Raw genomic sequence first — 18,176 nt, 5'->3', positions numbered from 1 at the left:
AGAAAAGCATCAAGGATAAAAGGAGAGATAACAACTCAAAGGAATCTTTCTGATTCCAACAAATGAATACTTTGCAATCAAACACAAATGGAATGATGAAATTACCTAATGCATACATTCTAATACTTCATTTTAATCTATCACTTAATAAACACCACAGACAATAGTATTTCAGCGTGGCCGTCATCATGAGTGCCAAGTATCAAGCTCATTCTTGTCTATGGCAATGCAGATGACAAGCAGAAACAAGCAGCAAAAATGACTGAATCACATGTCTACGCCTAACTTTGTTTTGTAACAAAACTCTGAAGCTCTACAGCAAAATTCTAATATATTTTTATTATACAAGTTCTTGTACATTTGCTCCTCAGTGACTCATAGGATCAATATCTGGAAGCAAAATTAATTTCAGCAATTCTCAAAGCTATTTACCGTCAATTCTACCAAGAAATTGTCAGCTTCTCACATCCATCCAACAAAAGAAATTGATGTATGGTCATTTTGTTTAACTCTCCCCTCCTTGCTTCCATCTTGTTTTCCATCACCCAGGCAGTCTTTCTTTCTTCTCTCCTTAAATAGTATAGAAATCTAAACAATAAAAAATAACATGCAGCAAAATAATGAAACAACTGTACAACTGCATTACACGATACAAAGTATCTCCACTCAGTGACCTCAAATACTTCCCAAATTTTAAGTGATTTTGGAATAATTAAACTCTCCGACACTTTTTTTTTCATTCACAGAATGAGGATGTCGCTGACCTGGCCAGCATTTATTGCCCATCCCTAATTTCCCAGAAGACAGTTAAAAGTTAACCACTCTGCTGTAGGTCTGCAGTCGCATCTAGGTCAGACCAGGCAAGGATAGCAGATTTCCTTCCTATAGGACACGAGTGAACCAGATGGATTTTCCAATAAACAACAGTTTCATGGTCATCTTTAGAATCTCAATTCCAGACTTTTACTGAATTCAAATTCTACTATCTGCTGTGGCAGGATTGAATACCTGGGTCTCTGGATTAACAGTCCAGTGACAATACCATTCAGCCGTCGCCTCCACAGTATTCCTCTGTTGTTAAAATTTGACATTCTAACCATGGCCTTCACTCCAAATCTGTTTCTCATTTTCAGTGGTCTACAACATGATCCAAATAATAGAACTATTTTCTTGACATTCCTCAATACAACTGAAAGAGGTTCTGTTTGAATCATTTCTTGATTCAATGTGCACTCAAACATTAGTCATCTCCTCTTTCCTGTTTTCCTCACCATTTGATACCAACTCCTAACCCTATTTCAATTATTGCTACATTTCCACGATTTTCTGTTTTAGTCAATGATTTATAGAACAATAGAATAATACAGCACAGAACAGGCTCTTCGATCCATTAAGTCGTACCAACCTATCTACCCTTGGCCCATAGCTGTCAGTGCTATGACATTAAGTAGGACTAGCCGTCATGTCTCCCACTGCAATGGCCTGCATTAAATCCAATCAAATTTGTGTACCATTCCCAGAAACAAAATGTGCGCAAGCCTTTGCAAGGTTGACTGAGGTAGGTACCGAAGTCATATCCCGATTCTAGTCTTGTCCTGAGAGAAGTCTTATGTTCCTTCTGATAGATATGGCTAATTTTCTCCTATGATCACTTGTTTGGTCATTTCAGTGTATTATGGAGCATTATATCATGCGTCACGTACAAATGTACCACTTCTGGAGTACTGTGTAGAATTTTGCTTTCCTTATTTGAAAAAGGATGTGAATGCATTAGAATCAGTTTAGTGAAGGTTTATACCACTTGTTCCTGCGATGACGGGCATTGAAATTGTTCAAGGCCGAGGTTGAGATTTTTGATAAACAAAGGAATCAGGATTATCGGCAGACAGAAAGGAAAGTTCAGTTGAGACAGGAATCAAATCAGCCATGATCTTATTAAATGATACAGCAGGCTCAAAGGGGAAAATGGCCAACTCCTCCTCCAGAGTCCGATATTTTCATAAGATACAGATCACATGTAACTTCAGTAGAGACAGAGATAACAAGGTGTAGAGCTGGATGAACACAGCAGGCCAAGCAGCATCAGAGGAGCAGGAAGGCTGACGTTTCGGGCCTAGACCCTTCTTCAGAAACCCTTCTTCAGTAGAGACAGCATGTTCCATTTTCTGAAGGACATTCGTAAACTAGTTGCGTTTTACAATATAGACAATGCTTTTTCTGGTCAGTCTGTAATTAGTGTATTTAATATACAGTACAACTTAACTAGCCATGGTATGATGTTAAGCTGCTTCATCAATGACCTTGCCTTGTTCATTTGTTCAGAAGTAGGGATGTTCACTGATAATTTCACAATTTTCAGCATCAATTGCCACTTCTCAGTCACTGAAGCAGTCCATGTTCAAACTCAGCAAGACCTGGACAATATCCGTGCTTGTGCTGACAGGTGGCAAGTAACATTCATGCTACATTATGGAGCATTATATGATTTGTCACATACAAATATACCACAAATATATCTGGAGTACTGTGTCAAATTTTGCTTTGAAAAAGGATATGAATACATTAGAATCAGTTTAGTGAAGGTTTATACGACTCATTCCTGCGATGATGGGTAATTACCATCACTCATGACAGAGAATCTAACCAATTTACTTTGACATTAAATGACATTGAATGGCATCACCGTCACTCAATCTCCCACAAGCAACATCCTGGCAGTCACCATTGACCAGAAACTGAACTGGGTTTGTTATACAAATACTATGGTTACAAGAGCAAGTCAGAGGCTAGGAATCCTGCAGCAATTAGCTCACCCCATCTACAAAGTCTCCCTTATGCATCTTTATGGAGTAACGAGCTGTATGGGATTAGGGAATTATAAATTGAAAAGTCATAGATGGGAGAGTACTGGAGGAGATGAGGTCAGTGACTCTCCTGGAAACAATGATCTGACATCCAGGAGTCAGGTCAGCGTTTGGGGGAAAGAGGGCCAAGTATTAGAGAGCATGTCAAAGTTTGACAACTATATCACAGTTGGGCATGAGAGAACATGGTGCAGCAAGTTCAGAGGGAGGCAAGATAGAACAAGTGAGGGTAGCACAGATATTGAGGCAGCCAATCTCACACTAGCAATTCTCAACAAAAGAATGGGTACAGAGCCAGGAGGAGGGTTCCAGGTCAAGGGACAGCATGAAAGATAGGTGAAAGGGAATGCTGAGCTGGGGGAAGGGCTCTTGGCCAAAGGAGTGGTCACAGAGGTGAAAATGACAGAAGTGCACAACATCAAGTCAAGGTTAAAATTAAAATGGGAGCTATTAAGCTGAAGCCTTTGCTTAGGACTGCTTGCTCAGTATTAGGGATAGTAAGCTCAGGGAGTATCTTGAATAGATGGCAAGAGCTGAGATTAGGAGCAGGATCAGAGGGAGAGATTTGATAGCACCCTGGAACTTGCAATCCTCAAAACCTGAAAGAAAGGGTAAAATTGTTAAATGTTCAACAAGTTGAAAGATAAAAGAAAAAGTGCCTAGAATGACAGTTTTGAGATAAAATGAGTCCATGCTGCTGAAGAGAGGGGTCAAGACAGTGCCATGCACCACCATATTAATGGACTAAGAATTTCAGATTTGACAAGAATGACAGTCTAAAGAATGTTAAATGCAAAATATTTGTAATCACAGGTGGATCGGAACCAGCACAGTTGGAATTTTACTGTGGAATAAGCTGAAGACAGTTGCTGGGGATGAAAATGAGGCTGAGACAGCAGGTTTTGGTGGCTACAACATGAGGAATGAAATAGAAAGCAATGAAGGTTAACATATTTGGGCCTCTTATCTTAGTAACTGGTACTATAGGCACTCCATTGCAGGTACAGAAGGACTGTCTTATGAGGAAATATTGGTCAGGCCTGCACTCTCTGAAGTTTGGAAGAATGAGAGGCAATCTATTTGAAACATATAAGATTGGAGCATACAGAAGGGGAGAAAGTCTTTCAAAGTATACAGGACAACTTTCTGGAGCAGAACATGTCCAGTCCTACGAGGGAACAAGCTATGCTGGATCTGGTCCTAGCAAATAAGGCAGGTTAAGTGAAGAATGTCAGAGTGGGGGAACATATGGGAAATTGCAATCATAACATATGGTTCAATTAATTTGGAAAAGGATAAAAATCAATGATTAAGATCCAGACTGGAAAATGGCAAATTTTAGATGACTAAAAGTTTAACTGGAACACATTGATTGGAAATGCATTTTGGTGAATAGAACGGTGGCTGAAAATTGGGAGAATTTCAAAAGAGACAGAAATAGGGTGTAAGCTAAGTACACACCATGAGGAATAAATATAGGGTATCCCAAAGCTGGAGTATCTGGGTGACTAAGGATATTGATAAGAAAATAAGGAAGAAAAAGGAGGTATATCATACAAACCAGAATAAATAATAGTATCTCAAATGCAGGAGAGTGGCAAAGGCTGGAATAAAGGAAGGTGAAAAGGAAACTAAAGCAGGCTGCACTGAAACAAATCGTAAAACACTCTTCAAATATATTAATGGTAAAAAGATTAGCAAAGGACAGAATGGGGCCCACAGGAACGCGCAGGGTAGAGTGCTCATTGAAGCAAAAGGTATGGCAAAGGTAGCAAATGCACCTAAGGTACAGTGGTTGCCAGGCCCAGATTGGATACATGCTAGATTGGTGAGAGAGGTAAGGGAGTAAATTGCATGGCCATTTACAGAAATTTTCAAGGCCTCTCTGGACACAGGATTAGTCCTAGGGGACTGGAGGTTTGCAAACGTGACACTGTTGTTTAAGGAAACTACAGACCTATTAGCTTGACACTGATAGAGGGAAAACTGATGGAGGTCATAATATGGAATAAGGGGAAGATACACTTAGAGAAAAATCAGTTAATACTAGACAGTCAACATCGCTTTGTCGTCAAGGACAGGTCGTGTTTGACAAATCTGATTGAGTTCTTTGAGAAGGTGATACAGGCAGAGAAGGGTAGTGCTGTGGATGTTGCATACTTGGACTTTCAGAAAGCATTTGATACAGTGCCACATGTCAGGGGGATAAGCAAATTAGAAATGTTTGGGATTCCACAGGTCCTTGGAAGCATGGATTAGAAGTTGGCAGAAAGAGGAATCACAGCATAGTATGGATGGCCATTTCTCAGACTGGAGACGAGATAAAAATGGTATTCCCTAAGAAGCAGGGTTGGAATCTTTGGTTTTTCTGATTTATATAAATGATCTGCAGATGAGTGTTGAAGGCAAAATCTCTAAATTTGCAGATGATTCTCAGCTAGGAAGAAAAGTAAATGGTGAAGGTGACACTGAGCAATTTCAGACAGGCATTGACAAGTTGGCCAAATAAGCAGACACCTGGCAGATGAATTTCATTGCAGAGAAATGTGAGATAATGCATTCTGGTAAAAGAAACACAAGCAACATTACAGGCTCAATGGTACAAGTTTGAAGGGAGCACAGGGACCTCAAGATTCATGTTCATAATTCTCTGAAGGTGACCAAGCAAGTTGAAACAGTTGTTAAAAAGGCTGACAGGATCCTTGGTTTTACAAATACAGGCATAGAGTATAAAAGCAAGGAAGGGATGCTACACCCCTATCAATCATTGATCAGCCCACATTTGCAGTATTGTGTTCAGGTCTGGGCATCTTCTTTAAGGAAGGATGTTAAACCATTGGACAGCATGCAAAGGAGACTTACTGGAACGATACCAGGGATGAGGGATTGCAGGTACAAGGCAAGATTAGAGAAATGGGCAGCAGAAAAGATTAAAAAGTGACCTTATTGAAGTGTTCAAAATTATGAACCATTTTGACACAGTAAAAAAGGATATTCTGTTTCCACCAGTTGGTATATCTAACTTGGGGCCATAATTTCAAGATTGTCAGGAAGAGAGCTAGGAGTGAGATAAGGGAATCTCCTTTACTAAGAGAGTTGTTAGGATTTGGAATGTGTTGTATGAGAGTAGAAGGAGCAGATTCCATTGGAGGTTTCAAAAGAGAGCTGGATATATATTTGAAAGTGATGCATTTGGAGGGCTGCAGAAATAGGGTTGGAGAACAGGTCTCGCTGAGTAGCTCTGAGTAGACAGGATAGGTTGAATGGCTTCCTTCTGTACTGTAAAACTCAAATGATTCTATTCTAGGGACTTGACACATTAGATGTGGAACGATGGTTTCCTCTTGCAAACGAGTCTCAGACCAGACGGCGTAATCTCAGAATTAGTGGTCGCTCTTTTAAGGCAGAGACGATGAAGAATTTTTTCTCTCAGACGGTAGCAGATTCATGGACTTCTTTACTGCAGCAGGCTGTTCAAGGTGGGTCATTAAGTATATTGGGCGCTGAGATAGATATATTTTTAATGAGTGAGGGAATCACCTGTTATAGAGGAAATGCAGGGAAGTTCAGTTGAGGATCATCCAATCAACCTGCTCTCAGAGAATGGCAGCACAGACTCGATGGGCTAAATGGCCTCTTTCTGCCCCTGCATTTTAAAGGTCGTAAAAGAGATAAAGAAATCCCAGAGAGAAAAGCAGAACTGGTCAAGGTAGGGATTGGTGGAAATGACACAGCAGCGAATTAGTCACTAATCGAAAAAGTACAATACTGTCAACACTGGAAACTGTGCTGAACTTATTACATCTCTAAACTGTCCCACATCTGATCAAAAGCCAGATCTTAAACATCAACTCTGCTTCACTTTCTAGTGCCTAACCTGCTGAGCATTTCCATCACTTTCTCTAAAATAATAAACAGTGTCTGAAAAGAAAAATAACTAAGTTGCAGTCAGTCAACTTAATTCTAATGAAGTGCATCTAAATGAAGTGTTAAGCCATCTTTCTGGATGCTGATTACCTGTTGAGACCAGAGAACCAACTTACCACACTGGAGAGCTTTGTGAATGATTATTTTCAAGCCCTGGACCACTCTATCCTGACTGCAACCTTTTGAAGTCGTCAAGGGAAAAAGAGACAAGCTTGCACCCATTTCTGACCACACCTCTTAGTCAGTTTCTAGGTCTGGCACTGTTAAAACTGACAGTCTCTAAAGCATGCTTTAGAAAACATGAGAACATAAGCTTGGTTGTCCTGAATTTTAGAGCACTGATGGTCCTAAATAATTATTTTACATATCACACCCAGTTTCAGTGATTGGACATAGAGAATCAAAATGCATTTTTAGAAACTCTGCACTGTCCTTGAAAATGTACATTATAAACATCAGCCTAGGACACAAGTGGTAAAAGCACCGCTACTTTTAGAGCGCTAGTTGAATCCAAAAGTCTTGCAAAACAGATACAATAAGATGCAGAGAGAATGATTTCCAGTCAAATGAAATAAATATAACTAATTATAGTTGTTTCCTTATATCATCAAAGAGAAAGAAAGGTTAAATGTACTGCATTATTGACATTCAAGTGTCTTCTTGAATGGTAATATATATGCTCTTATAATTTCAGTAGGTGGAGAAAGTCATAAAGAAGAATGTTGGAGAATTCTACATTTACATGACATTTTACTGAGCAACAGAATACTGCATTAGAAACTTTCCATAACCTTCATTCCTTCTGATAAATCTGACACAGATCAGTTATCGCAGGAAGTACTGGGGTTTTGAAAACACAGCAGAAACCATAACTGCACTTTGCACACACGGACTTAAGGTAGCAGGACAGTTTTTTAAAGATTACATGTGCAATCAATTGATTGTAGTAAAATAGTTCACCATTACGTTTATTTTGTTCTCATGGAGCTACAACTGAAAAGGTGGACACATATTGTTTACTTTAAACGTACCTTTGTTACTAGTTTCACAATATATTTTCTTGATAAATGATCTGAATGGCAAGTAATTTACCAATAAATGTTTGAATTAAATTAGCATCAGAGATTAGCTAAATTCTTAGTTCTGAAGACTGTAGGTTAAAGCCCTACTACAAGACCTATGCACTTCAATGCAATATTGAGCAATTGCTCTTCTGCAGTTTATTCCAGATGTGTTCCTTTTGGATCCAATATTAAACCAAAGCCAACATTTATCTGTCAAAATGAATTTAAAAACATCACTACACAGATGTACATCTGAAGAAGAGTGGGGTACTTGAGTTACCCAAAGGCTCTGATGAAATAATAAATAAAAGCAACTTTGCTGTTTTCCTTACCCAAGGTTCTCATTCAGCATTTGGTTGGAACAAGACCCAGATCATGACCCAAGTAATTCTATTACTCACTTACAATCACCTTAGTCTTACTATTAGCTCAGTCACTCAAAATAAAATTGAAAACAAACTACTCAAAGTACGTATACAGGAAAGGAAATGGAACGGAACATACATTAAAGAATAATTAACAAATGAATTCTGAATATTTGGATTGAAAGTCATTGCTGAACAAATTAATCATTTTTGGTACTAAATTAAAGTCTAAAACTTTAACTCACTAATCAGAGGTTCACATGTTACAATGTTTTATTGACCAAAAAAATGAAGTCAATGGCTAAACAGCTATGACATAAAAGAATACATAAATGATGCATCTCTGACTAAAACTGACCTAAAACAAAGAGTCAATGAAACAGACCGCAAGTACAAAGAAACAGCAAAGACTAAAATAACCTCAGCATAGAATTAATACTTTCTAAAGTAATCATTACAAGAAGAATTCTTGAAGGAACTCAATGATTTTAGTATATATATTATTAGGAAATCTTGCACTTGTTCTGTCCTTTAGATTTTCCACTGTTTTGGTAGACTTTCAGCAATATTGGCCCAATATTACGCAATTGCAAAATTCAATAATGTCATGTCCAACCCACATATAGAACCTTCTTACCACATAACACAGAGTCAAGCTCTCTCAGCAATGTAAACAAGAATAATTTGACTACTTCAGCATTTCCTTAAATTTTCCTTTAAATGAGAAATCACTTTCTGAAAGTAATGCCATTATAGGCTACTTTCTTCCCAATAAGTATTCCTTTATTTTCTGAAGATGCAGATTTTTTGCTCAATATCACTTAGCTGTTTGTATGCAGGACTGACAGAACAGATACCAAATAAAATGCCAAACAGGCTGGGGCCACAGCGTGGGACCAGAGAAAATTAACACTTCTCTTTCAGAGAAAAGATACACCCTGAAAACATGAAAAGTAAACTTCATCAACGGGGCAAGATAGAACGGGTTCCATAGTTCTGATGTGGATATTGCTTTGTGATATGGACATGCTGCATGCCAACAAAGCAGTTTTAGACTCCATGTCACAGCGCTGGCAGTGAATATGAATTGATACCTCAAGATGTGGCCCAGCCTTGCTGCCACAGTTATTCATCCTGCTACTGTCAGGGCGAATCTGCCATAGTATTACTGTTAGTTGCACAGCTGCGCCAACTCATCCAAATTCTGCCCAAACATCCATCTGCTGCAGCCACTCATAGCATGTCAGAAATTTTTATTCATTGTGTTACTGAAACTTGGCAATCTTTTTCTATTCCTTCAAACATTTCTCCCCTTTCTTTCAGTCCACTTTCCTGAATCTGTACTTCTCTCAATGCAGATTTGCTTTTTCTTCCTGCTTGCTTCCTACATTTCAGTCATCATCTCCCTGTTCTCAATCTCAAGATTCCTTTTCTTGCTTAACTCACATTTGATAAAGAGTTCTGTTGACTTTTTCACTCCCTTCTCTCAACTACTACCTCGCAAAAATTTCTTCTTTTTATTGAAATGTTTAAAGAAGAGCAATCTGAGGCCAGGCAAGAAAAGCAATAGCGAGATGCCAGAGAGCCAGCCTAAAAGCTTGAGCATGTGAACTAGGGAATGGAGTCAACTCCGAAAAGGTAGGCTGAGCTGGGAGCCTGTCCAAAGCTGTCACATGATGGATCCCTACTAATGGGATGGATTAGAAAGATCAATGCTTACATATTTATCACAAATGATCAGATTCCCTAAGACAGCTTTCACTGGACATAACTGATGGGACTACAAATAGATCTGGCAGGCACACTGCAGATTAATACAATTCAAGACAAAAAAATCTTGAAGATCTGATGTCAAGCACGGCTGATTTGTTTTTTTAAACACCATTTTCGAAATGGCCATGTACAGCTTCAGGATTATAACTATTGAAAATACCCACCTTAACTAAACGTTATTTTTGAATTTTCCACCTTCTGCCACTCCACTAAAATACGCCCTCATCATTCCAAACATATGCACACAACTATTAAGCAAATGATTTCACTAATATATTTAACATTCACAGTCCTATTATTCCATGAACTTGTGCAATATTTTAGTCATTGGTTACTTGTTCAATTCATTTCTGATTAATAAATAAACACTGATACTGGTCACGTGATCTCAATACTCTTCAGTACAGTGTACGCATATGAACTTCACTTTTTTGGACATTTATTGGTATCATGCTATGATAAAAAGCAATGTGCAAGCATGTGGAAAGGGCAGAAGCTTCAAACAGAATTTCAATTAGAGAATTCTGAACACGATTGTGAGAAGGAATATGTTGAATGAAAAGGTACAGCAGTAATCAATTTTAAGTCAGGTGTGGATTATTTTAAAGGAGACAACAATGTTAGCAATTTTGAAAGGCCATGGAACTGCACCAGAGAGAAAAAAAACTTTCATCACATTAGCTTGTGCAGAGCCAGGAGTGGTTTCATGGAGAAGGGGTCAAGGGAACGGACCATGAAATTAACTTGGGATGGGGAAACATACAGAAGGTTTGGCTTGATGAGAAAGGAAGAACACAGAAAGATCACAGACCCTTAATAGTGTCCCTAACTTAATTACAAAGAAACCCATGAACTCATAGCACTCGTTAGGAGGTTAAGGGTGGACATGATAGGGGAGATCACTTTAGAGGAAATGGTTGTTAATTCACAATCCTGTGGTGGTCTTTGCGTTCCAGGATGATCTGTGTGTAGTGGATGATGAGGTCAGTGATGTTTCCATCAGCACAATTTCACATGGTTGAACCAAGTATGATGATGAATAACTAAGCTACCTGTGCAGACTCAAGCAACCATGTCAAATTTGGGATTTAAGACAGCAAGGTGGCCCATAATGGAGGAGGGAAAGGATAAAGAATTTAAGGGTTAAGGACAATTGACATGAGAAGGGCATGGGGCAACACGGTGACTCAATGGTTAGCACTGCTGCCTCACAGAGCGAGGGGCCTGGGTTCAATTCCACCCTCAGGTGACTCTCTGTGTGGAGTTTGCACATTCTCCCCGTGTCTGTGTGGGTTTCCTCCTGGTGCTCCGGTTTCCTCCCACAGTCCAAAGATGTGCAGGGTAGGCGGACTGGCCATGCTAAGTTGCCATAGTGTTCAGGGATATGTAGATTAGGTGGGTTATACGGGGATTGGTCTGGGTGGGATGCTCTGAGGGTCAGTGTGGACTCGATGGGCCAAAGGGCCTGTTTCCACACTGTAGGGATTCTATGGACGGCATGATGGAGAAAATCAAAAATTTATAAAGCTAAAATTTATAAATCTATGAAGCTAAACAGTTGGTATAGAGGACTCGAGTAATTTGGCACAAACTTCCTTTTCTGTGGTGGACACAGAAGTGCTGTTGGAAAGCAGGTGCAGAGATATAGATTGTGAGAGAGACAAGGAAGCAATTAACATTACAGCAGTAAAATGGGCCAAGGAAGATGCCATGGTCAAGAAAGTTTTGAAATTGTATTCCTTCATGAGCAGAGGGTGCTGCTTGCTGCATCAGCATTAGTCTCCTAATCTCCCTTGGGAAGGTGGTAGCGAGCTGCCACATGAACTGCTGCAGTCCATATGGTATCAGTACATTCACCATTCTACAAGGAACAGAGAGTGAGGATTTTTGACTCAATATCAGCAAATAAATGCTAAATACAGTTCCAAGTCAAAGTGGTGTGTGACGTGATGATGAACTTGCAAGCAATAGTGTTCCCATCCATCTGTTGCCTTCAACCTACCAGGTGTAGAGTTCATGAGTCTGGATGGTGCTGTCATAAGAGCCTTGGTTAATTACTGTTATGGAACTTGCAAACGGTCCAAAGTGCTGACACTATACGTTGATGGTGAAATGATGTTGAAAGTGGAGGATGGGGTGCCAAGCAAGTGTGATTCTAAGCCCTGGATGATGTCAAGCTTCTTGATTGTTGCCAGAAGTGCATCCATTCATTTATGTGGAGAGTATCCTATCACACCAGTGACTTCAGCCTTGTAGACAGTGGATCAGTTTTGGAGAATGAGAAGGCATGTTACTTACTGCAGAATTTCTAGCCAACAACTTACTCTTGAAGCCACAATATTTACATGGTTGGTCCCATTCAGGTGCTGATCATTGATAACACCCCAGTACTACCTCTGATAGTTCAGCATTAGCAATGGTAATGCAGCTGTACGTCAAGACAACATAGTTAGATTTTCTCAAGTAAGAGACGATCATGGCCTGTCAGTTGTTTGGTACAAATGTTACTTGAATGTTTAAGAAGAGAATGTTACGAATCCAAACCTGGATGTTGTCCAGGCCTTACAACATTTAAACATGTATTGCTTTGGTATCTGAGTAATTGCAACTGGTGTTGAATACTGTGCAATTAGCAGTGAACAACTCCGCTTCTGACCGGATGGCTGAATAAAGGTCACTGAAGCAGCAGTTGAAGATTTTTGGGCTTTGGACACCATCCTGAGGAATGGCTACAGCAATGCCCAGATTGCGATGATGTGCTCCAGCAACCATCATCACCTATCTTTGCAGTTGGTGTGACAGCAGAGAGTGCTTTGATGTCGAGGATAGTCACTCACATGTCCCCTTTGGAGTTCAGTTCTTATATCCATATTTAGACACAGGGTGTAATAAGGTCAGAAGCTAAGTGGCTCTGATAAAACCCAAACTGAAAGCAGATGAGCAGATTATTGCTGAGTAAGTGGTATGTGACAACACAATTGACAACTCTTCCCATCACTTGTCAAATGGGAATTGTCTAAAAGGGATGAGACTAAGAAGGTGGGACCTTAGCTAAAGTGGGAAATGAACCCATGCTGCTGGTGTCACTCTGCATCGCAAATCATCTGTCCAGCCAACTGAACTAACTCCCGAGGACTCCAAGAATTAATGGTATCTCCGAGACAGAAAGGATCTTGCAGTAAGATGTGGGTGTGCAAGAATGTACAATGAAGCTCAACAAGTTGAAAGGATGACCATGGTGAACATGCTATATGAACAAAGTGGTGAAAGAGACCATTTGTGACTTGATGATGATCTTCACGAGTTATTTTGGAAGTTCAACTCATTTATAAGTATTAACGAATGCTGTATCTGTGAGTGACATTTCAGTCAACATTTTATCAATGCAGTCACCAACAATATATTTGTGGATAGCAAGGATTATATTTCCCATTAAACAAATACCTGGAAGGCAAAGCCAAAAACAGTGCTGATTTGTAGTTTCAGTTCAGACAGACAGCGACATGTGGGATGAACAAATTGGAAAAGGTTGTGAAATTAGCTTATAATGGATATACGGGGTGTGGGAAAAGAAAATGGATCCTGCCTCAGGTCAGCAGTTGCTTAAATCCTTGTCCATGTCTTTTTACCTCCAGTTAATTCCAATATACTTCTGGCTGGCCCCTCACATTCTGCCATCCAGAAACCTGAGGTAATTCAAAACACTGCTGGCCCATCACTGTTGTGCTCAATGACTATACTGGGTCCTATTAAGCAATTCATCGATTTCAAAATTCCCATCTTAATTTTCAAATCACCCCTCCCAAACTCCCAAAATGCAACACCCCTGCCCCAGCCCCAGCTCCACAACTCTCCAAGGTATCTGTGCTTTAAATTCTGGCCTCTTTAGCACCCCGCATTTTAATTACTCCACCACTGGTAGTCATGCTTTCAATTACTGGGATCCCAAACTCAAGTATCACCCCAAAACTCTACATCTGTCTACCTCTATTTCTTCTTTTAATATGTTTGTTAAAAGCTCCCTTTGACAAGCCTTTGGCCATTTTCCCTAATGTCATTTTCTTTTCAATAATGCTCCCGTAAAGAACCATGGAATATTGTACTACATTCAAGGCAATATATAAATACAAGTTGGCATTGATCGGGAAATTGGGGTTATTGCTGATAAAAAAAAGTACAAGGTTCCTACATGAGCCGTTCAACTCACACAATCATGGATGTTCCCATATGATACAAGTTTGTGTTAGTGGGTGGATTGAGTGTTTTTCTGAGTAAATCTAAATTGATAAAATGCTTCGCAAATTACTTAAAGTTGAAATATTTCATGGTTAGACATAATACGTTTCAACATGACAAAAATGTTGATCACAATAATTGTTGTCCTACCTGGTAGAGCTGGAAGGCACTATCCCCAGGTATAAAATTCAGTTGTTTATCCACAAAGAATTCTATTGCAATTAATAAATGAAGCACAGCCTTTCCCACTACAGACTTGAATGTCTAAACAAAGAAAAACAAGGAAATAACTTAGTTGAAGCTTGATTGAATAAATGCAGAGCAATTAGAACATCATTTTTGTCAGAGATCGTGAAACAAATGCAAGAATAGATCTGCCTTTGGTGTAAAATACAATACAGGACGCCAACAAATGCACAATGGCATCTCAAAACTGATTTCAAGTCGGCTTAGGATCAAAGCGTGCACCTGATTATGCGCTTTCAATTAAGCTAATTTGAATTAAGCTAGCTCAAATGTCTTCAATTGTATTCTGCATAAAGTCAAAGTCCACTTCTAAATTAGTGATGATTATGATAAAGGTTCAACATAAACATTTTGCTTGGTACGGAATACGACATCCCAATTTAAAATGTATCCTCAATACAAATTTATAGATTAATTTTACAAAAACAAGAAAGCAGAAAACACAAGACAGGGAAATAAATTTCTGATAAATTACAGTGCAGTCCAACTAAAAAATACAGGAAAGAACTCAAATCTCTCAAATTACTGCCAGACACAAAATATGAATTCAAAATATTATTGAGCAGGTACGAAATTTAAAAAAAAACTCAGGCTTGCATACAGCACAGCAGTTTTGGTAAAGAGCTGTTGAGGGCTGCTTGTTTCTTATTGCACCAGCAGTATTTTACTTTGGAAAAGGAGGGGTAGTGGAGAAAAGTGCATATTTAGGAGAGGGTTGCGGTGAGAACATGTTTCTTTTCTGCATTCAGATCTTTCCTGTCACACAAAATTTGTTTCACTATATTTATTAACACAATGATTTGTGCATTTTTCACACGAGGTCAGGAAAAACTGCACAGATAATGCTCAATACATAGACAAGCATACTATCAACACCGAAATGCCCAAATCTCGGAAGTTAAACAAGAGACTTGAAGGAAAACTTCCTGCCTACATTAAAGTACCTTAAATTTTAACTAAAGCAACAAAAATGTAATCTAAAATTAAAAATGAAGAATAGTATGATGCTTCGTGAAATAAACTTAAATAAAGAGAGTTGAAGTCATCCTGCTGGACAGGTTTAAAATAATTCCTTTCAGATCAAACCCCCTGCCTTTTAAAAAGGTAATGCAATAGTGTGTTGTTGGAACTTCCAACATTCAAAAACAGAAAATATCATTATGTAAGAAACTAAATTTTAGAAAGATGAATCAAGTCTTCAATCTGGGTGGCATCAGATGGCAACAGCAAACATGGGTATTTTCTTCAACAACAAACTCAGACAATGCTGGAGAAACTCAGCAAATCTAACAGCATCTGAAGAGAGAGAGAAAAAGAGAGTGAAAATTTTGAATCCAGTATGACTCTTCTTCAGATCGAAACATTAACTCCATCTCTCTCTCCACAGATGCTGCCAGACTTGCTCAGTTTCTCCAGTATTTTTCACATTTGTTTCAGATTTCCAGCATACGTTGAATTTTGCTTTTATTTAGATTAATTGCTTGCTTTGAGCTGTCCAGAAAGATCGGAAGAGCGTCAGAATTTACATCGCCCAAATAAGGGCAACATGCACAAATTTGTGTAGACAAAATATTTACAGTGTTATTATTGAGACTGTGAAATCTGCACAACATACATGAGAAGGGTTTGTAGGAACAGGAGTACCAGTATATTAAAAAAAAATTAATAGTTTCTGTAAAATAATTCACAATCTTTTCACTTATTCATTCCATGGGTTTTGAATAAAGCCCCTCTTACAGGGCACAGTGACTTGGCGGTTAGCACTGTTGCCTGACAGCCTGGTTTCGATTCCACCCTCAGGGAACTGTCCGTGTGGAATTTAAACATTCTCCTTGTGTCTGCATGGGTTTCCATTGGGTGGTACAGTTTCCAACCACAGTCCAAAGATGTGCAGTTTAGGTAGTCTGACCATGTTAAATTCCCCATAGTGTCCAGGGACGTTCAGGCTGTGTAGATAAGCCATGGGATACGCAGGTTCATAAGGATAGGGTTGGGGGATGGGTCAGGGTTGGATGCTTTTCAGAGGATCGGCATGGACTCGATGGGCTGAATGGCCTGTTTCCACACTGTAGGGATTCTATGATTCTCAAACACAAAAACGGAACTCTTATTATTAATAGTCTTAAAAAGATTCAGGCATTACAGAATTTAAACCAACAAAGCAGAAACTTCTAGCTCTAACATTAGAGTGGGGAACTGTGACATCATCCCAAGAATTACTTAAGTAATTAACATGCTTTGGAACTTTCTTTGGAGCAATAACTCAGAACTGGTAGCGAAGAACACTGTAAAACCTCCAAACTGTTCCATTAAATGAGAAGATGTGGGCGTTAAGATTCAAAAGCTTGTTCCAAAAGCCTATTTTATTTCAATAAACAGCTTGATGACAGTTTCTGTAAGCAGATGGCATCTTATAAACACTTTTACTGTCTGTTGCACTGAAGTAGCCATGTTATGCAAAGTTTGTATGCACTGTGCTTATTTTTCTCTTGATCTGCAACAAATTTATTATGAAATTTGAATTCCTCCCAGACTGGAAACCTAGGCCACCACTGAAGTTGTGCTCCCCCACTGTGCCTGAAATGCTACCGGCCTACATTCCAGATGTCTGAATTTCATTTTAATTGCTCTTCCTGCAAGAATCTTCAAAGCCTTAGCCACATTTTTGAAATCTTTATTAACTTCAAAAAGTTTATTTGTCACATTCCCACACCAGGCTTTGCGTATTAAAACCTCAACTGATGCCTCAATTCTCACTGAGCATTCCAAAATCCTTCCGCTGTGCTCCATTGTCTAGTGTCATCCATTACCACATTGTCGACCTTATCTCATCTTTACCTGTTGGTTAAACATTCAACCTCAATAAAACCCCAAACCAATTCCAAGGCCTTTACAGTGATCCCCCCACCAGCTGTTAGCCTCTCTAGTATTAGACCGAGTTAAATATACATCCTTACTTCCTCGAAGGCTATTTTTTTCAAATCTGTCAAAAATCATCATAATGCGGACACATCCTGCAATCGTTAGTTACCAACTATCTCCCATAAACTTGTTAAATCATGCCTGTTTTTTTATGAAACACTGCAGCTGATTCAGCATGAATAACGTCATAAGCAATTTGCATTTGCTGGAAACCTTATCGCACTTTACTACAGATGAGTAAATTTGATAGGAAAGGAGAAAGTTCATTATTTTGCTCAGGATCCTTCGAATCTAGAACCTGAGGCATTTTCCTGGTACAGTTTACATAAACAAATGAACAGATTGACACAAGATGTTCACAACCAGACCGGGCTTTAAATGGAAACAGCAGTTTTGCCACAGCAAAATAACACATGAAAAGCCTGACTGATCATCTTTCTGATGATTAAGAAAAAAAACTTCAATAAAAAAAGCAGGCTATATAATAGCAGTTGAGGAGAGTTCTAAACTGACTTCTAATTTCCAAAAGATGTATACAAAAATGCTTCAACACAACTGATTCATCCAAGAGCACGAGAGATATCCATGCCTGTTCATGTACTTATTATGGTTCTCTACAAACATTACAGCTTAGCCAAATGTTTAGAAATCAATTCATTGTTACAAAAATGATAATGACCGATGTAACTACATGGAAAAACACGTGTCCCTAAATTAAATTTTTAAAAGTAGTCCAATTTTAACAAAGGATTGTAAAGGAGATGCAAGTCCCAGTCATG

General features: G+C 38.9%; 1 protein-coding gene across 2 annotated transcripts in view; it reads right to left on the bottom strand.

The window, feature by feature from the left end:
• Nucleotides 1–460: 460 nt before the first annotated feature.
• Nucleotides 461–18,176, bottom strand: part of LOC125485578 (probable JmjC domain-containing histone demethylation protein 2C) — a 231,655-nt gene continuing 213,939 nt past the window's right edge. The window contains exons 3-4 of one of the 2 annotated variants that reach the window (XM_048609007.1): nucleotides 14,380–14,493; nucleotides 461–588 (exon numbers count right to left, since the gene is read on the bottom strand). In XM_048609007.1, the coding sequence (XP_048464964.1) occupies nucleotides 463–588; nucleotides 14,380–14,493 (240 nt within the window). In that variant the 3' untranslated portion in view covers nucleotides 461–462. Of the gene's footprint in view, nucleotides 589–14,379; nucleotides 14,494–18,176 lie in introns of those variants that run through there. The other variant, XR_007264289.1, reaches the window with a different exon arrangement.

This window comes from Rhincodon typus, chromosome 20 (assembly GCF_021869965.1).
Source record: "Rhincodon typus isolate 14 chromosome 20, sRhiTyp1.1, whole genome shotgun sequence".
NCBI lineage: Eukaryota > Metazoa > Chordata > Chondrichthyes > Orectolobiformes > Rhincodontidae > Rhincodon > Rhincodon typus.
Note: the sequence above shows the minus strand (reverse complement) of the source record. Positions and strands in the feature narration are given on the sequence as shown.